The sequence below is a fragment of the Parasteatoda tepidariorum genome, chromosome 11 (genome assembly GCF_982258835.1).
Source record: "Parasteatoda tepidariorum strain Cologne lab strain chromosome 11, Ptep-v5.0, whole genome shotgun sequence".
NCBI lineage: Eukaryota > Metazoa > Arthropoda > Arachnida > Araneae > Theridiidae > Parasteatoda > Parasteatoda tepidariorum.
Window position 1 is genome coordinate 48,204,552 of NC_141765.1, and position 15,079 is coordinate 48,219,630.

At 29.3% G+C, this 15,079-nt stretch overlaps 1 protein-coding gene across 1 annotated transcript in view; it reads right to left on the minus strand.

The window, feature by feature from the left end:
• The window catches only part of LOC107439183 (integrin alpha-9), a 95,305-nt gene extending 89,907 nt beyond the window's left edge, over positions 1-5,398 (minus strand). The window contains exon 1 of the mRNA XM_016051687.4: positions 5,155-5,398. Within this exon, the coding sequence (XP_015907173.1) occupies positions 5,155-5,312 (158 nt within the window). The 5' untranslated portion in view covers positions 5,313-5,398. The remainder of the gene's footprint in view (positions 1-5,154) is intronic.
• Between the last annotated feature and the right edge of the window lie 9,681 nt (positions 5,399-15,079).

Genomic DNA, 15,079 nt, shown 5'->3' on the forward strand with positions numbered 1-15,079 from the left:
AACATAATTCTTCCTCACTGGTTTTATTTAAATTTTGAACCCGAAAAAAAAAGCAATAAGAACAAACTATTCCCTGGAAGCATAATTTATATATATATACTATGCTTCGTTTGAAAAATAAAACGTAAAACTGCCAACGAAAAATAAAGGTATCTTTATTTATTTTTACTATATTTATTTTCACTTTATATATTATGCCTTTATTTCTCCATTTTTCATTGGCAACTTTACGTTTTACATTTCAAATCACTTTTGTTTCTTCTCATTCACGTCTGGCAAGTCATGGAAATGGGCGCCTGTTTTTAAGCGCTAGAAACATATCGGCTGTTATTTCCGAACAGTCGAATGAATTTTGAAGCGAATGCAGTTTTTAATCAAGAAATCTATCACGATATGAGTTTCTTGAGATTATTTATTTCATACTAAATTTCGGTGCTTTGCAAAATAATAAAGAAATACTTAAGATATAAAATAAGCGGTATAAAAACAAACTGCTCATAAGCCTCTCACAGTAAGCAATGTTTATTTTAGAAGTAAATTACCAATGTAACATTCAATTCGTAACGGGAATAATAAATAACTTAAACAGCATAACTTTTCAAACGTGAACTTCTTAAACGAGTATAACTGTATTTACTACCGAAATCATATCAATATCTTATTCCAATAAATATTTAGCATTAATAAAATATGAAGTAAAATTTAATTTTTTTAAAATCTTAACCCTTTGACGCAGAATTTATGTTTCATATTTTTCATACTTTTACCATTATTTTGTATTAATTTAGATCAAAATAAGTGAAAAATACTATATTTAGCATATTTATAAGTTAAGGTTATCAAATATAGAATGAAACTCTGGTAACTTTTTCTGCGTTAAAGGTCAAATTTTCCAAACACGGATCACTTCCAAACAATAATTTTTCAAATTTGCACTTATTTGCAGTTATTTAAATCTAAGAGGAACTGTTATTCATTATTGAAATTTCCTTAATTTTCAAAATCAATGATTGATAAATTTTTGAGTATGAATAAAAAAAAAATGTTTAAACCACTTTTTTTGGATATTATATTTTAGTACAAAGATAATTTCGATAATCAAATAGATTTTTTTAGTAATTATTAGACAGCTTTTTATTATTAAAAAGCACCAAAACTTATTTGGCTTGTAATTAGGGAGTCAGAAAAAAAAACATATACAAGGGACACCGGTGTCCCATCTGAAATCACTTTTCTTGGATTTTATATTTCAGTACAAATATAATTTCGATAATCAAACAGATTTTTTTAGTAACTATTAGACAGCCTTTTATTATTAAAAAGTACTAAAATTTATTTTGGCTAGTAATTAGAGCGTCAGAAAAAAATATATTCAGGGGACACCGGTGTCCCATCTGAAACCACTTTTCTTGGATTTTATATTTCAGTACAAATATAATTTCGATAATCAAACAGTTTTTTTAGTAATTATTATATATCTTTTCATTATTAAAAAGCACCAAAATTTACTTTGGCTTGTAATTAGGGCGTCAGAAAAAAATATATACAAGGGACACCGGTGTCCCATTTGAGTCAAAGGGTTAAAACAAGAAAAAAAATCCGTCATTTATTATTCATTTTTGTTGCTTCTATACCACTTATCGCCCACAGACTAAACAAAACATGTATATTATTATTTTCTTTTTAAACGTCTTCTTTTATGACTATTCTCAAACATGAAACAGTAAGGCTCCCATCTTAAAAATTCTTCATCCGTTCGTACTATCCTTTCAAGTGAAAGTCATCAATCCTGAAATTTAAAATCAAGGTGGATTGGATTCCTTAATGTTGGTGAACTTAACCTTGGCCTTATGGGTACTCGACCTCATACGTAGAAAGAGAAAGGTTCATTTGTTGCTGGTTAAGGTCGCAAAGTGCTGCGCTGTGATAGTATTTCATGTGCTATTTAAAATACTTTATTGTCTGATTTTTAAAAAATGCCATGATTGAAAAGCAAAAATGACGGAAAATTTTTAGAAGTTAAACTGGATTAAAAAAAAAAATTAAAAAAACAACAACTCAATTTTAGAAAAATAAACATTTAAAAAAAATCCAGCAAAATAACATAGATTAATAAAACGACACATTTCTTCGTTGGCTAACTTATTCGCTTAAGTTATCACAAATGGGAAAAATATACACCGTTACTTAAAAAGAAATTAGTTAAAACTTCATTGCCATGGGCGTCGCTGGTAGGGGGCTGTTTTCCATGAATTATCGATTTAAATTCCTTTAAATTAAGAACAAGAAGAAAAAAATATTAATCTTTTGCAGGTATTCAGCAAATTTTTTTTTTATGTGTTAAATTTAGGGAGCTATTATGACTGTTTAATTTAATTTCGTCCCCCTCAAAAATTGCGCCCGACGACGATTATCTTCATTTCTGACTTTGCATAAATTAGATTGAAAGTACAACATATAATTTAATGCAGGTTTGGAAAAAATATGAATTATTTCGCTCAAAAAACCAAAGATCCCGGTTTCTTGATTTCAATTTTTCTTTAATTTTTAAATAAACTAATATTTTTTGTTGTTAAAACTAAGGGTTCATTAATATTTTAAGGTTCAGATAAAAGTAACTGAACCTTTCATAAGTAATTCATGGAAGTAACTATCAATTACCTAATGTTTATCAATTAATAAACAATTTAAAAATATTCACTTTTGTTCTATAAATAGGCTAACATGATAAAAAAAAGAAATGAATATCTTAAATATGTTTACATATTACTTTACAGCTCCACTTAACATGCAAATAAACTCTCAACATCTTAATGTTATTTTAGTAATGAATCTAAAAGAGTAAACCCTTCTTGCTTGCTTGTGATATGAAAAGGTCATACATCAGCCTTATTAACATTATCATTATTTAAGAGAATAGAATTTATAACATTAGAGTAATACTTAAAATTTTGTAAAATAAATATTTTTTTTTCATCGATTGAATCAATACCAATTTTAATAAGAAATATTTAAGCAGCATATATATTTTTTTAATTAAAAAATTATTAAATATTTTTTTAATTAAAAAAATATTTGGAAATAATGGAATAAGCAAAAGAAATAAAAGCGACAAATGGAATGCATATAAAATAGCTAAAGTATGTTTTAGTACTAATGGTTTAATTAAAAGAAAAAAGAATAAAAAAACTTTTTTCTTTATTTAAAAAAAAACATATAATAGAACTTCAAGTTTACAATATGCTTCCTAACATACTGAAGCATTAAATAAATTAATATACAGGGAAAATTTGGTTTAATGCGTGGTTTGAACCAACCAACCCTGATTTAATAACACAAAAGCCGGGTAGAGTTTGGTGACAGATTAGGGAGAGGCTGTTCAGCGTCAAAACTTAAAAAAGTATATCATAATTCATATATATACTGCACAAAAGATATAAGTTTACCAAACGATGTTGTAAACTTAGTCTGACACACACAAGAAAAATCACTGAAGGACTCGAGATTGTGGAAACGGTGTTTTTGTTAAGAAAGCAAATTCCCTGAAAAAAGCACAAGTGTCTGATGTGACTATAATACGCCAATCTCAAGGTAAAAATATATAATAATTCGACGCAAAAGGGAAGAAAGACTAGAAAAAAAATTAAAGATATCTAAAACAAGATGGGGTCGTGGTAACTAAAGTTGTCTAAGGATTTATAAACCTGAAAGCTTAAAATCGAAGTCAGCAAGTGAAATTTATTGCACTTAACGTGCTTAACTTATCTGAAAAGTGTCAATAAAATAAGTTTTTAAAAACTTATTTTATTGGCACTTTTCAGATAACAAGATAATGTTTAGGAATCTCCAAATGTATTTCTTGAATTTATTTGATTAGTTTCATCCTAGAGATGTCACCATCGGAAGAGGGATAAAAGCCTCGACATAAGGGTTTCGTGTCGGCTCTATTATAGAAAAAAAATTTTTTTTTGCTGACCCTTAACAATTTCAGATCCTAAAGAACAGACATTTAAAATCACAAAAATAAAATACTGATTATGAACCTCGGATAAACTCTTTTATTGATAATTTGTCCCAAAAATTGACCAAAGCAACGTCTTTCGTTGAGGAGACACTCTGACCGACTATCACAAAAATATTGACGCCACTCATGTGGTCACAAATCCTGATACCACTGTTTGCAAAGACCAGAAATCAATAGTAAACAATTTATACCTATTCGCTACAAGGTACTTCTTTTCTTTGAAATAAAAAGTATAGGCCAATAAAAACTATGATGAAACAAAAATTCTAACTTTTATATTGGGCAATAAAAAAACAGTATTTGTTTCGGTTTTGTATAACTAATTATGGATAAAAGATACTAAATGGCCAAAATGTAAAACATTAAAAAATGTGAAACAATGTTTTATAAAAACCAAATCCGTGATGAATGAGGCTAAAATAAAATATTTTTATTTAAAATGATTTTTAACCCCCAAAAGATAGAAAAGTATCTACCTTGGGTATATTTTATTAGTTGAAAGACGTTAGTAATCTTTATATTCGTTTTTCCCCCCTTCTTTTTAATTAAAATTTTTGGAAAGTTTTCAAAACATAATTAGTCTAAAATATAGTAATTAAAGGTGTGAAAATAAGAAAAAAAAAATTGCTTAACGCATTTGAGCGACATTAAAAAGAAAATTTTTTCTATTTTTTATACATAAAAACAGTGTTCAAATTTAAATTGAATTTTATACAGTGATCCTTATATAGTCAAGTCTGTAATCAAGAGACAGGAGAAAAAAAAATCTTTATAGTTTTTTACGGAGTTATTCAGCTTTGTAATTTTTATTCGAAATAAGTTTAGAGAAGTTTGAAATGGGCAATTTTCCCTTTTTATTTGTTTACTTTTCAAAAATGAAAGGAAAGCTTAGATGAAAAATAATTTGCTAATAATCTGCAGCTGCTGGAGGGTTTCTGCAACCGGGTACATATATAATAATAGTTAAGAAATTTATACTTATAATAAAAGATAAAATATATAAGTTTATTCTTTAATTAGTTTTGAAAATTCTTAAAGTAGCAAAAATATAACTAAAAGATATCATCAAATAAAATATTCATATTTTAAGAATTAAAGATGTAAAAAATTTTTAATATAAATTTACTTACATAGGTCCATTTCTATTTCTATGAAGAGCAACAGTGTATCCAAAATAACTATCAGGAGAACCTTTAAAAATAATTGGAAATTTTGTATCTATATTGTAAGAAAGCGCGGTAGAAAAAAGATGAGCCAGAGCCCAGACAATCGTTATCCTAGTGTTCATGTTCGCTGGTCAATGGAAAAGAGAAAGAAGTGCTTCTCCGAGTCAATCGTGTGAAATATACGGAACAAACAATTCGACCACGCCGTCGGAAGTGACGCAATGTTATCCGCCACGTGACTTAACTCGTACAGGTTGCTCACTTTTTAACGGAAATTCAGATGACGCAAAAGTAAGTTATTGTGGACAAGTCATGAAGTTTAGTTGCAAATTCAATCGGGAGTGGTTTTACAAGGTCAATCTTCCCATCTTTTTACCTGACTTTTCATGACAAAAATATAAAAACTTTCCATTTATATATGGAATTTGAAGCTAATTATAAAGCAAGTTTTTTGCAAAACCTCCCCCCCCAGCAATAATACAAATGCCCACTACCCTATATAAAAAGGGGCTATATATTGTTTAAAAAAAGCGAGTTATCTATCAATTGTTTTTCGAAAGGTAATTTAGTATTCTCACGAGATCTTCATTCATTTGAACAACTGACTGACAGGGAAAAGTCTGGGAAATTTTTACTCTTTAAAAATGTTGGAGAATTTTTTAGTTTCTAAATAAAGAGAAATTTTTAATTTCCAAGTCAAAGAAATTTTAAACACCTAAGGAAAACATCGGAACTTAATGAAATTTTAAATTTTTTAATGCCAGGAAAATTGTATTTAATTCAGTTGAGCAATACTCTTTGTCCGCTCTAATTTTTCCTTGGAACCAAAGAAATTTGGGGTCTAAGAAAAATTTATTTATTTAAAATTGTATAGACTTAATAAAAACAAAAAAGAAAAAAAATATTTCTGCATAATATGTTAATAAATATATGATAAAATAATTAATAGAAAAACACGATTTAAATACATGTAAAAAGAAAATATTTAAAAATTTCACTTCAGTATTCATAACATAATTATTGTAATTTACTTTATGATAATTATATGTTGAGTCTATAATTACATTTTTTATCTGTAAATCTTTAATTTATGCTTTAAATTTTTCTTTTAAGCGAAAATGTTAGAAGTCTAAAATTGTTAAGCATATGCTCATAAATTTAAATTTTAATTTGCGTGGTAGAAATACCGTTTAGTATTTTACGAACTAGTAAATTACATAAATGCGGACAAAGTGATCTTGGAAATTAAAGCTTATAAAGGTCAGGAAACTTACATCAGCCACTATGAAACTACTTCATCTGGAATCTATGAACTTGCTAAATAGTTACCAATTATACAAAAGAAAAGGTTTAAAATTTTCTGGTTAACTTGAAAGTATCGGTTACTTCGTTTTCCTTAATAATTATATCGTTATCATTTTTTGGTTAACAGGGTTCGCACCGCCCTTCGGCGTAAGGGCATTTGGAGTAAAGTTTTTAGATATTTGCCTCTTATTGTTTTTTTTTTTTTTTTTCATTTTGTGTCTTATAAAAAATAGAAGCATTTAAATATTTCCTATCTTTCATATTTAAATAATAGTGCAATATATTTTGTTTAGGGACTTATTTTGGTAGTTTATCAATATTGCCTCTTCCGCCAGTCGTTAGTCTCGCTTTTTTTCTCACTAACTTTTCGTTTCCCTTTTCTTTTTTTTTAAAAAAAATAGGTGAAAGTAAATATTTTAATTTACAATTTTACATTCCTTTAAAAAATTTTAATCGATAAAAGTATATTTCGTGTGAGGACTAAAGAAAAGTTTTCCATATTGCCCTTTTCTATCTTTATTATTCCCTTACTGAAAAAAACTAGAAACGTTGTATAAATGTTTTTTTTTTCTTTATTATTTTATATTTTAAGGGGCATTTATGAGAGTAGTTAGTTTTGATTGCCTAATTAAGTGCTAAAACTATCAACTTTTATTTCTTTCTCTGGATAAAAAATTTGCATAAAACCATGGAGGAAAGAATTATATCATTTTTAATTTCAAATGTCATTTTTCATGTCAAATTACAAAAATTGCTTTATTCTAAAATCAATATGCCTATAACATTATTCTTGCGCCACTAGCCCTTATTTGCTTTCAGCATCCCTGAGAATTTTCTATTTAACAAATGTAACAAAACAAATATAAACCATACGTTTTCAATTAACAGCAAATTTACATCCTCTTAAATAACGAGTCTAAAGTAGGGGGGCACGGTGCCTAGCAATTAGTCTCCTATCAATCCCCAGAAAGAATCATCTCTGATTGTTTGAGTAAAAGAAGAGATGATTACATGTAAATACATTATCATAATCCTTAGATGATAACAAAAGAATTTGGAAGTGTATTTAGCTCTTATCGAAGATGATTAATAGTGCTATATTAGGCTAGATCCGTCTTGCCAATTTCTTATTTAAAATTATTAAAAATACATTAAAAATGTATTCCAGCTATATTTTTTTTTTATCATAGTTCAAACAAAATGACCAGCAAAGAAATCAAAAATGCACAAAATTTTGCGATGTGATGATTAAAAATATTAAATGCGCAATTTTTACTTCTGCTTCGATTTGGATTTTAAACAATTAAGAAGGTACTTGAAATTTCCTTAAGCGGATCTACTCCCGCCATCTTGGATTCTAGGTAAAATTTTTAATTTGCGTTTTCTTGATATTTTTTTTTTGTACTTAACAAACTTTTGATGATAATTAGATAGTGCAAAACTTTTTAAAAAAAGGTAAAAAAATAAAAGGATCGCTTTATTAGATTAGGAGAAGCGCGTGATAACTTTTAGAACTGCTATGCATTTTTCCTCAAAACTTTAAGGCAATAAAATGATGCGATTTGGGGTTTTGAGAAAGTAATTTCAAATGACACGTTTCTCAATTTTTAAAATCTAGTTTTATTGCAGTTTATATTGATGAAAACCGACCGCTAAAAAATTCCTTTAACGCAAATTGCATAAAATCAAAGTTAGTCAAAAATTTAAAAACAGTCAATTGAATACTACACTCATGATCATAAATTAAGGATAATGCAATCCTCCTGCAAAAATTTTTTTTTCCAGAAAAGAAACAATGTGGACTTATTCATAAAGCCCATTTTTTAAACAAAAGATGAAGAACAAAAAAAGATGGTGCATGTATGCATGATAGCACTCTTAAAAACTACAATTTTTATTATTTGGAGCAATTATAAAAAATATCGCTTTATAAAAACCTATTATTACACGGTTGGTATGAAGTTTAATACATTGTATGTCTCCCATTCGATGAAATACAATCCGTACAACGTCCAGACAGGCTAAGCATCAAATTATTGAGCTGATCTTTTATTTCATTTTATAACCGACGTTGAACAGCTGATCCAATTCTGAGCATACGACTATCAATGTTAAACTTCATAGCATTGTAATTTTGAACACAACTCGGAAGACAAAGGAACTCCTGGATCAAGTGGTGGGACAAATTAGTTTTCGTGGAGGACTTTTGATGGAAATAACCCACATTTGCATTGGCGATCGAAATGGGCTACAGGTGGCGTAGAGCAGAACTCTCTACCTATGGCAACACTTCGCATGCTTCCACCATTAGCGTGTGGAAAGTCATAGAAGAAGGAACTACGTTAGTTTCTGTCTTGATTTTTATATAGATTAAAATTTTTAAGTTGGGAAACTATATTGAACAGAAAACTACATTAAACATAGTTCTAAAAGAAAGCAGCATCTTGGAAATTAAAAAAAAAATACTTTTTGTAATTAAAAACGAAAAATATTAAGGAAAGGAAAAATTTTGTAGTACATTCCTCTACGATTGAAAAGAGGAGGAGAGGGAAGGGCGAAAGGCATGAACCTAGTCTTCTCCCCAGATGGCGTATTCGAGCGTTGTGATTGCCTATAGAGAGGAAACACAAGAAAACAGCCCACGGTTAGCCGGATAACAAGGGGATTCTAATCCATGATTCATCTACCACTGGGTACATTTAATATCAGCACTGTGGCCAGTGCGAGCTGGGAGCAATATTCGTATCAACTAGACACCGCTGTGATTCAAACCTGGGTCCTCATTGAAGGGCGAACGTTCTCCCTGAACCATTGCGGCTTTTACACTTGTTATTGAAGTTTAGCTTAATAATGCGTCAAGAAAATGCATGCTTTTCTTAGGATTTAAATAAATTAAACTGCTCTGGGGACAGAGTATTGCAAAGAGCATTGCTGTTCAATGATGGTGGTAATGAGCAATTGACGTTCTCCACATAAAAGTCGGACGTGAATCAGACTGCAATGCTAAATCTGGACTCGTCGGGAAACATCACACAAGGCCACTGTGAAGGTGTTCACATTGCATGTTCCTTACTCCAGGCTGGCGACAGCGAATTGCCGTGAGCGGAACACATGTGACAGGCCTGCGAGCATACAGATCATATAGCATATAGAGCATCTGGGTCAGACTGATGATTATCTATTGGCTTGAGAAGATTCTCAGGGATGGGTGTGTCCTTTCGGGAAGCCAGTAACTTAGTATGGGTGTCAATAATTCCGTCAATTAAATTGTATTCCTCTTTCCTTATTTTAGGGTCTGAATACTTGTCTTCAATACTTGTCTCTTTCCTGCCGGAAGAATAAAATGAGCTCTTCAATAGCCTTATTAGTGCTGCCCTCGTGATCCTCAGGGACGATGTCTTCTGATTGCACGGGAGGCTCCTGAGCTTTATCTTGTGTCTCCCGGGTGAACAGTTTAGCTTTCGACCTCGTCCAAAGTGTCTTGAAGTCATGACTCCGAGAACAACACAACCTTACTGGGTGAAGTTCAGATCAGGAATGAAATTGGTGCCATGTTGTGTTCCGTCAGCTTCTTTTGGCAGTTAATGCCAAATACCAGTCTTTATTCGGTATTGTAACTCGGGAAAAACTTGTACTGTAACGTCATACATATTCTTCTTAGAATCGTTGCCAAAGCCTAGAGATGGCAAAGGCAATTCCAAGTTTTTAGGATACTTCCCTCTGAGTACACCCATATTCAAGAAGGCCGATAATTCTACCACGTAAAAAATCTCCGTGTCATAACTATTCGGTTATGGGGCTGAGCGGCTTTCAGAACGCTCGTGAACAATTTTACTTCTTTGCCACATTCCTTATATCCTCTCTTATATACACTCTCGTCATTATGACGTACTAGTGTAATCTAGTGGCTTTCTGTAATTTGATTTGCAAATTATTCTTGAAGATATGTGTGATTATTCTGCACGTAAAATTTTTACTTTAAGGATTCAATTTCCGAGTAATTCTGAATTATCCTTAATATATGAACGTGAGTGTATTTATCTCTCTATCAAAAACTGTTGATTGCAAAATCGTATTGGCATGAATTTTTCAGAAAAAAAAAATAAATAAATAGAAAATCTAAAATACCGCGAGCTTTATATCTCAAATTGTGATTGGGTGGCGGCCTTGTACTTTACATATATCGAAAGATACTGCCAAATAGAGTAAATATCTATCACTAGTTTATTTGTGAAAATTAAATAAAGAGAATTAATTAAATAAAGATTATTTTGTGTGGAAACCCATTAAGGCTTAAAGTTTGTAATATTCAAGCACTGTATCAGAACACTATTCGAGGGGATATCTTTTATAAATTAATTTTTTCCAGAAACCGGATTATAATGTGTAGTACCTACGAATATTAGTCATCTGAAAGGGATTTTTCATCAAAGTCATTGCAATCGGATTTTTTTTTCTTCACAAACGACTCAAGCAAATTCTTAAACGTTTCTTTTTCCTTTTTTTAATGTTCAAAATGTTATCTTCGATGGTTAGAGAGAGATTTTTAGAGAGTTTTTAAATTTACAAAGTTAAAAAGAAATACGAAAGAAGAGAACTTTTTTCCTGTCGAAATAATAATGAAAATCTTTCAGACGTCCTAAAAATCTTTATAACTAGATGAAATGATTTCGTTATAATGTAATGTAAAAGCGAGAAGACTTGTTTTTACCCTAGATTTACTTGAACTTTAAACTTCACTACATGCCATTGAATTTCCTTTTTTCTCTATTCCTTTTAATTACTATAATACCAAAGCTCCGACACCACATTTTCTTTCAAATATAATTTTTGTGGTAATGTACAAAATGCTCTCAATTTATAGAATGCCTAATTGTATAGAATGCCAAAACATTCTAATGACGAATGCTCTTTAGAGAAAGTAGGAAATCTGATAATTAATATATAATCTACCCAGTAATTAAATAAAATTCCTATAGTTCTTGTATAAGTAATTCTGCGGGATGCCTATAGTTTTTGCATAAGTAATTCTGTAGAATGCCTAGGTTATGTGTAAAATATTAATTTGTATAATACTTTGCCGGCTTGTTTCTAATACATTGACGGTTACATACATAAAAAAAATAAATAATAAATGGTTAAATAAAGCCACAGATCGATAGAATAAAAATTGGAAAATCAAATTTCATTCTAGACAATAGTTTTCTCAAAATTAATTATAAAGAAACAGTAACCAAATTGCGAATTAAACGAGAAAGCTTAAAAGCTATATCTATTAACGTTTTCAATATAATTACAATTTAATGGCTACGGATAAAAATGTACAATCTAAAAATCAGTTTTAAAATATTTTTTTTTAATTCACATCAAAAATTGATCATTAAATGTTTAATTTAATTGTGATAAATAACTATTGAACCAATTTTCATATTTTTTTCTGTTATCAGTGATTTTGAATTCCCGTAAATAAAATAGCTATTTTTATTAATTGGAAAAAATAAGTTTTAGCTTCTTCGAGTAATAATTTTATTATCTGAAAAATTACAAATATATCTAGTACAAAATGATTAAAAGAAAGATTTTTTTTCTTCTTTTAAAAAATTTTTGAAGTGAAAATAAGATCCAATCTGGATTCTTTTCTGATATTAACTTTAGGAAGTGAGAGCCACAAATGTCAAAAACAAGAACATATCCTGCAAGCGTAGCTATCTTAGATCCGGATAAATAAAATGAAGTGATTTAGCTGAATGGAATACAAAACAGAAAATTGTTGCTGAGAGTTAAATGACATGAAGCATCAAATAAATGAAAAGGAGAAGATCAGATGAAACAGATAAAAATTTTCTTTTCCTTCGACACGCTTCCGCAATGCACCAGAAGGCACAAAAGGCGGAAAATAAAAAGGAGTAATAAAATTGAATAACTTAAGATCAATTGATTGGATTTTCTCACACAAAGATACACTCACTATCTTTAAAATATTCATCCAACACAAAAGCTTATCAAGTAATACAAACTATTAATTTAGTAATAAAATCAAAGATGCCTTTCTCTAAATGATTATATCCTTCATTAACTGATTTGGAGTCAGCATTTTTCAAAATGACAATATCAGCTAAATCAACAGATTGCCCGTTATATTCGCCTTTAATATACTTTTTTAGAATCCTTGTCAAAAATTAAGAAAAAATGTAAAAATAGTAGGTGTCGTTACTATTATTTAAGCATGGAAAAGACAAAAATGCTGCCGAAATCCAGCGAATCATTGTTGAGGAAGTCGGGACTGAAAACAACAGATTTCACACCTAAAGAGACTTCGAAGAGTTGAGGGGTGATTATTAGAAACACCTCCAAGTTTCTTCAAGCAATCAAATCAACTTTGATGTTTTTAACTTCGTCTTCCTCCCGAATGATTCTGAAGATTTCGATAGTCTTTATTATTTTGTCCTCTTAAGATTCCTAATGTGTATAGTTTGTGAGCTTCGTTTTTGATAAGAGTTCAGAAAAATATATATTTAAGCCGGTGATTAAAGAACACTCAGTGAGTATTTATTATGTCATCAATAAATTTGCTTAAAATTAAGTTTCCTTTAAAAATATTAAAAGAAACGTAACATTTCGATTCCTTTAAGAATATTAAAGTCATTCTACTTTTCCAAAAATTGGGAAAATATGTTACTATGTTGTGCAATTTTGTTGTCATTTTCTGATTCAAAAAAATAAATAAATAAAAATAATGTATCAAACTTTTGTTTTGCAGAGTTGTTTCATATTTTCAGCTGAATTGAAAATAGTTACATAAATAAGGCAATTAGCAGTGGGGGGGGGGGAGAATTTTTGGAATATTTTAAGTAGGAGAAAATTGTAAAGCGATATAATTTTTTTTCAAGTGTTCTTTTGTTCTATCATGTTAAAATTATGTTTTGTGTTAAAAAATTTTTGAATTAACTGATTTTCAATTTGATTTTAAAAAATTAAATCATGATACACTTAGTTATTGTAGATTTTCTAAAAAAGAAATTTCAAGTCTTAAAGAGATTTAAATTTAAAGAAATTCGAAATTTTCTTACTTTAGAAGCGGATTGTCAACTTTGGGGGCTCATAGCCAAGGCCTAATATTTTAAAGCAGCCCTCTCATCACAAATTATATTAAATACATTGCAGGTGAATCTTTTACTCTTTATAGCCCGAAATACCAGTTAGTGGCACTTGCCATGGGATCAAACTTTAATTCTCAGAGAAACTATTAGTTATAAAAAAATGCATTCGCAGAGTCATTTTGTGAAATTTTTTTATTTCCCCTAGAAACATTAAATTTCAGTTTAATTTTTATGCAAATAAAGAGGTTTCGCAAGGTTTCAGCTGAACTTCGAAAAGTATGACACCATTTCAAAAAATTAACATTTGTAAAAAATATTTATGTCACAATATATGGGCTTAACGATGCTAATTCGCAGAATTAATACCTATAGCATCTATTAGTATTAAAATTTATATTTTATTTTTTATGTAAAAATTGAGAATTTGACTGACATTTTAGGATAAAGTTGCAGTTCAACTCTTAACTGTAAGACACAATTTATTGATGTTTTAAAAGTGCAAAATTAATTTAATTGCTTTAGTACGTCAAATTTAATTCTTATTGTTATCCAAAATATATCTTGACATCCATTTTTAAACGAAGTTTAAACTCAACCACAAAGCGTGTGACACCATTTTGGGAAATAACTTTCATATCAATCATTGATATCCAAAACATATACATTTCGAGGTGCAAATGTATAAAAATTTAAGTCTAAACTAGTGCCCTTTGTGACATTAAAATTCAGTCAAAATTTCATCATTGTCAAACAAAGTTTTTGTTATATCTGCAGATAAAGTTGAAGCTCAACTCTAAGGTTAATAATACAATTTTAAAGAATGATTTATAGAAGATATTGATGTCCAAATTTACTTTTCAGCTCAACTAACAGCAATTATTTCCTGATTTTTTAAACTTATCTTCTCTGTCAGCAAAATTTCATTTAAGATCAAAGCTTTCGGTCATTAAAGCTCCATGCTCTATGCGCTGCTTTATTCATTTCAAAATATGAAAGGTTATTGACAGAAAAAAAAGTATATTTTTGTAAAATAAATATACTGTAATTTTATTTAATTTTTTTTACAATATTAATTTACAATTTTAAAATCACAACCTTACAATTATAATGACTAAACTAAAGTTCTGTTTCCATTTCAGACCCCTTACTAATTCGATTCGTCTATTTTGATATTAACATACTTTCCCATTCACTAGGGTTTTTTTTTTTTTTTTTTTCAGGTTATGTTTAAAATTTTGTTTAATTTTTTTAAAATTAAATTTAATTTTCGCCCTATAATTATCAAATGAGGGAAGGAGGAAATTAAGTTTTGTTTTTAACTCCTCTTTTTCCATTTGTCAATGGCGTGACTGAGGAGGGGGTTGTAAACGACTCTATCCCCGTACACGTGAAGTCCAAAAAATTCGCTAAGTTTTTCTTTTTCTAGAAAAAAAAGTACAATTTTCTCAGAGTAACTGAGTTCCACTGGAAACTCTTTACAAATC